The 7,726-nt window shown below is 49.2% G+C and overlaps 1 protein-coding gene across 1 annotated transcript; it reads left to right on the top strand.

The window, feature by feature from the left end:
* lmbrd2b (LMBR1 domain containing 2b) lies at positions 1-4,940 on the top strand. The gene is made up of 18 exons (XM_068752733.1): positions 1-145; positions 689-869; positions 950-1,062; positions 1,141-1,242; positions 1,354-1,521; positions 1,618-1,828; positions 1,930-2,004; positions 2,081-2,194; positions 2,396-2,579; positions 2,691-2,872; positions 2,960-3,093; positions 3,316-3,421; positions 3,495-3,592; positions 3,705-3,808; positions 3,891-3,937; positions 4,227-4,341; positions 4,422-4,548; positions 4,633-4,940. The coding sequence occupies exons 2-18, from the start codon at positions 696-698 to the stop codon at positions 4,694-4,696; spliced, it is 2,118 nt and encodes a 705-aa protein (XP_068608834.1). The 5' UTR covers positions 1-145; positions 689-695; the 3' UTR covers positions 4,697-4,940.
* Positions 4,941-7,726: the final 2,786 nt, after the last annotated feature.

The following is a 7,726-nucleotide window of genomic DNA, read 5'->3' as shown; positions in this document are numbered from 1 at the left end:
CGCAACGAAGGAGTCGGGGAACAAATTACGTTTGTGTTAAAAAAAAAAAAAAAAAACAGCGAAATACTCTTCCGCCAACGCCCGGAGAGAACGCTCAGCGGCGTGTTTTAACCGGAGAGCGGCTAAAACCAACACATAAAAGTCGGTAAGACGCGACACGTCAGTGACGTTCCTGCTATTTATTAGCTGCTCAAGCTTTAGCTAACAGCGCTATCTAGCTGGTCCTATGGGTGTTGAGTGACGTGTAAGGTGTGTGTGCGCGTGTGCGCGTGTGTGAACCCTGAAGAAATGACGTCGGGTTAGCACGTCTGACCTTTAAAGGCATGCTAATAAGACGTTTAACGGGGAACGAGCAGTCAGTAATTGAGTTATTGTCGGGCGTGGTAACACAAATGCAGGACACACTGGCGGCTGTTTAGGTCACGTGATCACTAAAATGACAATAAACACATGCACACAGCAAATATTATGATTTGCAATTATTCTCAGTAGGATGGTGTTTAGGATTAATAAAGTTCTATCTCATCTTATCTCTGATCTCAGCCGCTGCTTTTATCTTATGCTCATCTCCTATCTCTCTGTCATTAATCGCAATTTAACCGATGACGCATAAACCGTCCGATCGGGGCGCCGTTTCCCTCCCTCGGTTTGACCCGATCGTGGATTACGTGAGCTCCATCTGTTGCAGGTCCAGGATGAGTGGGGCTGCTCTGGGCATCGAGATCGTGGTTGTGTTTTTCCTGGCGCTGGTCCTGCTGCACCGTTATGGAGACTTCAAGAAACAACAGCGCATGGTGCTGTTCGGCACACTTCTGGCCTGGTATCTGTGCTTCCTCATCGTCTTCATTTTGCCTCTGGACGTCAGCACGGTCAGTCCCGGATGACGCCGCTTCCCCGTGGGTCGGATTCAAGACAAAAAAAAAAAACCTGACCACTGTTGTTCTTGCAGACAATCTACAAGCAGTGCAAGATCGACCAGGAGGAACACGCCTCCGTTCCCACCGGCGGCCCGCCGATGCCCAATCAAGTGATGGCGAACGCCTCCGCCACGCCCACTAAGAGGTTATAGCACGCTTATAATCTCATGCTGGTCCTCTGCTCGTACTTCAAACTGTTTTGTCTCTTCCTCCTCCTCTGCAGCGGAACAGTGAAGCGCTGCGAGAAGCCGTGGAGCTACATCCCCGATGGGATCATGCCCGTGTTCTGGAGGGTGGTGTACTGGACCTCCCAGTGTCTCACATGGTCTGTGTACGACACCCCCCCCCCCCCCCCCCCCCCCCAGAGCGTCTGCGTTGTGCTTTCCATTGCGCCCGCCATCGATCGATCGTGATCGATCGGTGCCGTCTGTTCCAGGCTCCTGCTGCCCTTCATGCAGTCGTACGCTCGCTCCGGTGGCTTCTCCATCACGGGGAAAGTGAAAACGGCGCTGATAGAGAACGCCATTTACTACGGGACGTACCTGCTCATCTTCGGTTCTCTCCTCATATACGTGGCCGTTCATCCTCGGTGGCAGCTGTCGTGGTGAGCGGGCGGCACCGCTGCTGTGAGACGCCCCCCCCCCCTGCCTCTCTCTCTGAATAATCACCGGCGTGGCTGTGACTCCTCTGTCTAACTCAGGTATGAGCTGCAGACCATCGGCATCACGGCGGCAAACACCTGGGGGTTGTTCCTGCTGGTGCTGCTGCTCGGCTACGGCCTGGTGGAAATCCCTCGCTCTTACTGGAACGCCTCCCGACACGAATACTTGCTCATCAAGACGTACTTCAAGGCGTCCAAGCTGATGACAGAGAAGGCCGACGCAGAGGAGAACCTGGAGGATACCATGGAGGTGTGTGTGTGTGTGTGTGTGTGGGGGGGGGGGGGGGGTAGTCGTGGAACGTTCCGTTTGTATGCTGGAGCATTGTGAGTTTGTTTTTTGTTTTTTTGCAGGAGGTGAGAAAAGTCAGTGAATCCATCAAGTACAACCATCCGTTGAGGAAGTGCGTCGACACGATCCTCAGGAAGGTACGTGTGACGCGAGGATAAAACAAAAGGCACTCGCCGCCGGCTTCAAAGGTCAGATCTGGACGTGTTCCTCCAGTGTCCGGTGGATTACCAGGAGAAGATGGGCAGGAACATGGACGACTACGAGGACTTCGATGACAAACGGAACACGTATCCCAGTGAGAGGAGCCTGGTGAAGCTTCACAAGCAGGTGGGAGGAGTCGGTGTCCGTCGTCACCTTTTAAAAGTAATCTGGTCCGTTCGGTTAATAAGGAGGGATATTACTGAGCTGGTGAACGGAGGAATGTTCTCACAGAGGATGGACGTTAACAGAAAAAACCGTCGTGGCCCCGAGCCTGAGCCCTGTGGAAACCCAAGTTGCTTAAGTTGCCGTCCTGTGTTCGTTGTCAAGGTGATCTATGCTGTTCAGAGACACAACAGGACCAAAGTCCAATGGCAGATCCTCCTGCAGCAGGCCGTCCATTTGGAGGACGTATCTAAGAACGAGACCAGTTCGAGCCACCAGTTCATCCACAGTTTCCCATCCCCCGAGCCAGCCGGTTGGTTGAGCAGATATGTGTTCACGCCGACCGTCGGTAGGTCCCACGTATGCCTGCATATAATACGAATTATTATTTACAGTGGCGATATAAATCGAGTTGAGGTCACGTGATCTGATTGTTTCTTGTCCTTTTTTTTTTTTTCAGAATGGTGCTGGGAGTGTCGCCTGAAGCGCTGGTTCTACCGGGCGCTGTCCGTGGCCCTGACCCTGTTCAGCGTGTCTGTGGTCTGGTCCGAGTGCACCTTCTTCAGCACCCGGCCGGTTCTGTCTCTGTTCGCCGTTTTCATCCAGTTGGCTGAGAGAGACTACAACTACCTGTACATCGAGGTGAGACGCGGCTGGGGGGGGAGGGGGGAGGGGGGGGGGGTTCTTCTGACTCGCAGTATTTCACGGTGTGACGCCTCTCTTCACCAGATGGCGTGCTTCATCACTATCTTCTTCCTGTGCATCTGCGTTTACTCGACCGTGTTTCGCATTCGGGTGTTCAACTACTACTACTTGGCCTCGCACCACCAGACCGACGCCTACAGCCTGCAGTTCAGCGGCATGTAAGTCAGGATCCGGTGTGAACGGGAAAATACTGGCTTTTAGACTGGGACCGGCGTGCGTGAAGAATTCATAAGTAGCGCGAGGCAGTAAAATATGTCGCTGATTAAAGGTCTCGTAAACCTCGTAAATCAAGATAACTGACATATTTTCTTCAGCTTGTCACCGTGACATCGACTGGAACTGGTTTCTGTAAGTGCAGACGCGATTTGTGCCGTTTGCAGGCTGTTCTGTCGGTTGACTCCGCCTCTGTGCCTCAACTTCCTGGGTTTGATCCACATGGACTCGGCCATCTCCCACCAGGAGAAGGAGCAGACGGCGTACACCTCCGTAAGTCTCCTCCCTCCGCTCAACCGACGTGTGGCTCCGCCGTCTGCCCATCTGACTGCTCCTCCTCTTTCAGATCATGGGATCAATGAAAGTGATCTCCTTCATTGCTAACGGATTCTACATCTACTATCCCATGCTGATCGTGATCCTTTGCATTGCCACCTACTTCAGGTGAGTCGCGGATCGGCAGGCGATGCTGGTTCTATAGCCCACAAACGATGGTAGACGTGCGGTTCTCGCGTCGGTGCTGCATTTTGACATGAGCTTGATTGGCTGTCCTCAGTCTGGGGACTCGCTGCCTCAACCTTCTGGGCTTCCAGCAGTTCGTGGGCGACAGCGAAATGACCTCTGACCTGATCGACGAGGGCAAGGAGCTGATCAGACGAGGTGACGGTTCACAGACGACAGGCAAACGGCACGCAAACCCGTTTAACTGCAACTGGAGCATTTTTATTTATTTTTTCCACAGAGAAAAGGAAGCGGCAACGAATCGAAGATGGCGAGAACAGACGGAGAGTGAGTAACAAAGCAAAGCTGACTTTAATGAAGTCGAGTCTACATCCGACAGACGCCACTTAGAATGTCTCATGATTAGCGTGGTCAAATTAATGGAACTGAGATTGGTGAATAGAAATATAGTCCCTGAAAAGCTCACAAAATAACATGATGATATGACGATGATCACGGATCCCAGGGTAAGGTGTCGGACGGAGGACTCTGGAATACATTCAGGGCGAGACACGGAAACGGCGTGCCCTCAGGAGGGCGCCAGAAAGCTGAAGCGTCGGCGTGCTGTTTGTTGCAGGAATGGAAGGAGCGCTACGGAAGCCAGAGGGAGGACTACACGGCGAGGAACACGAGCAGCCACGAGATGAAGGAGACCAGTTACTCGGACAGCGTGACGCCGATCAACAACAGAAGTAAGTCGACGCTTACTTCCTGTTCCTGTTCTGTGACGGAACGTAGCGGTTGCTGACGGGCGTGTCTGTCTGCTGAACAGAGGCTAAATATTCTCGCTCCGGGACTCGGGCAGAGAGGGACTGCGTCGAGCTGCTGGAGGACGACGAACCTTTAGACTTCAGCACGGATTCTCTGACAGACGATCCTGTCGATGCACAGGGGGGCCGGTAAACATCCACCGCTAGTATGTAAACGTAGGCCCTCAGTATTAGTCATGTGACGCATTGCGCTGCATTATCTTTGTCTTTCAGACACGCAGGAGGACGGTACTTGTCCATTTCGTCATCTCGCAGTCGAATATTTGATGACGTCTGACGTGAAGCACGCTCCAATGTCACTGTCTACAGGAAGTGAATGCACCACATGACCGACATCACACGGCTCATAGGCTGTTCCCTCATCTCCCAGGATGCATGGCAAACAAAAACAACAGGTCACGTGTGAGATCTCTAGCAAAGGAATAGTAATGTTCCATAAACATCCTCCTGTCTGACAGCAGGAGGCGCTCTGTCTGAGCATGTTGGCTTTAACTGCCGCAGCCACCAGACAGCTTTTTACTGGGGGAGGGGGGGGGGGGGGGGTCGTAATTCAACGTGATGAGTCCTAAATTATAATTATTGAAAGGGTTTGATGTTAGTAGATGTTGATGCTCGCGAAGCTCAGACTGAAAGGCCGGACTCGCACCTCGGGAGTTTAAAAACTTAGCAGGATAAATCTGAGAATCTTCACAGATTATCTTCTCTCCAATCTCAGACAGTCACAAACTACAAGAATGAAAATCAACGTTTTATCAGGCATTGAGTCGACTCGTTTATTCTGCTGCGCATCCCTGCAGGAAGTTGATCTCCAGTTCGTTTACAATCTGCTGCTTAATGTGAACATGTGACACGCATCGCATGATCCAGAGCATCGTTCCATAACGTTTGTGTTTTAATGTTGTTACGATTATCCTCTGCACGGCACGGAGACACCAAGACCTCAAGAAAAAACAGAGAAACATCTGCGCGATCATTTATGATGGAAACCGTCCGACTTCCTGGAGGGACGCCAGCATTTGTGGAGATTGTACAGCGAGCACGCAGAAACCCGCCTGGCGTTGTAGCTCAGAGCTACGAACGTGGGGTTGGATGAAGCAGATTTTATACCCGGAGGTTCAGACCTCGCTGCTGTCGATTCCGTTTAATTATTCTGCTTTGGAATAGTGACTCTCTTATTCTGTGTGTGATTGTCTGCTTCCCCTCGCTGTTACTCGTTTAACCTACACTGATGGGAACCGAGAGCTTAATGAAGGTTATTTATACTTTATGCTTTCCTTAAATGTTGTAAATTTATTGCCCTCTTAATGAGCCGCCATTGATTCACCTCACGGAGTGGCTGAGACGCGTTTGATGTCGGAACCGATCTGTGCGTCACTCGTTTCTAACCGGAGCGCCTGAAGTCGATCGGAAACAAGTCTTTACGTGAAACGAGACCGTTGATCAGTGCGTTGTGGTCATGTGAGCGCCGTGCCTTGGGAACTCTTTGATTTGAGGTTCATGGGTTGAAGGAAGGGCAAGTTGCATTTTTTATTTTATTTTTTTTACTTACGTTTAGCTTGTAGCTCCAGGTGTTGATGAAGAAATCCGGCTGGCAGGTTCGGCGGAGCGGTTTTAAAGTCAAGTTGAGCGTGTCTGAAACTGAGCTGAGGACGGCGACTGTGGGCGTATTTGTATAGTATCTGTGTTATTACAACGATGTCGATGATTATCAGGATGCATAAAGTGATTCCAGTCCTCTTCCAGCCTGCTGAATATTCTGGTGACTTATTTATGTATTTATTATCCATGACGATCCCGATACAATCTATGATCTGTGTTGTTTACTGTAGTGAACTGTTAAAAACAAATGAAGTATGGATTTGCGATGTGTCAATAAAGTGGGATACTCACTCTGTACACAGGAACACACTTCATTCTGACTGGACTCATTTTTACTGCTTGACAAATATATTCTTTAACTATATTCTGGATAAGACATAAAATAAGAGAGGGAAGCTAACAAAGAAGAACAAATACAATCTATGGCTTCAATTCTGTCCCCAAAAAATATACAATAACTCAGAAGATCAGCTCATGACACGAAACACTTCCCAGACTGCAGAGGAGGAGGATGATGATGATGAAGCTACAGGCTGTTGACTTATGTGTCGCCTACAAGCCTGGAAAAGACATGCGCGTTGCAGAAACCCTCAGCAGCGCTTATCTGCAAGAAGAGGTGGAACAGCTACTCGAGGAAGATGATGATGAGTCACGTCGGCGCGCCGGCCAACCTCATTGGACAAACTGAAGGTGATTTTAGAACATTTAGAATATAATTTGTGTTGTGTGGTAACTCTGGATAAAAATTTAGAAGATCACACGAAATGTACTACTGATGGATAACAAATAGTTAATGAGACAGACTGAAAATAGACCAATTGTGGCCAGAACTCATTCAGTTAGTCAAATTTGGTGGAGGTCTGTTAACACGCTTGAACTGTCCATGTTTGAGGCAGGATCAGCCTGAACCTGCTGCTGAATCCTCCTCCTGTGTTTGCAGATCTTTTCGCGTGATTTCAAAGAAACCTCCGGACTTCCATGAAGCAGTGAAACAGAAAGAGAAAACAGAGTTCTCAGAGATAAGACAGCCTTTATTGGCCTTATAAAGACACACTTGTAATCTGCAGCCATTCAGAGGTTAGAGTCTCCGTGTTTCTGTGAAGTCAGGTGACCAGAGAAGGACCCCCCCCCCCCCCCTCCTTCACCAAAACCATCGGACCGGTGTGTTCTCATCACCAGAACAAGTCAGGACGACGACAGGTAAGAATCAGAAATATTTGAAATGCCTGCCAGTTTTTAAAATAATTGTATTACTTATTACAAACGTCTGGCCAACTCTAAATGTAGAAAGGAAATTGGGCCCCAAACCTGAATAATTAAGTGTTCAAATGCCCCTGTGTAAAACACAGTCCAGTCGCTGACCACAGTGATGTTCTTTAACCCATCCAGAGAACCTACACAAGCTGCTCCATCCTCCAGAACCCTTAAAGGCGTTGCCATGGCAAAGTGAGTAACTAAGTGTTCCTACAAGATAAAGGATGACACCTGGCCAGGTGTACTTTGTGTGCAAGTACTAAGTAGTGATGTAATGCTCACATAGTCAAGACAAAAATATGGAGTGTGGACACATTTTGTGTGTGTGTGCATTGATGTGCAACATATACATGTTATAAAAAAGAGTTCTTAATACATAGTGATTTTCTTTTTTGGTTTGAGTTTATGAATGAAGATAGATCATTTACATGGCAGTCCTCAGTCCCTTCTCTCT

This window comes from Brachionichthys hirsutus, chromosome 19, assembly GCF_040956055.1.
Source record: "Brachionichthys hirsutus isolate HB-005 chromosome 19, CSIRO-AGI_Bhir_v1, whole genome shotgun sequence".
Taxonomy (NCBI): Eukaryota; Metazoa; Chordata; class Actinopteri; order Lophiiformes; family Brachionichthyidae; genus Brachionichthys; species Brachionichthys hirsutus.
The sequence above is the reverse complement of the archived record's forward strand: the minus strand, read 5'-3'. Positions and strand labels throughout refer to the sequence as shown.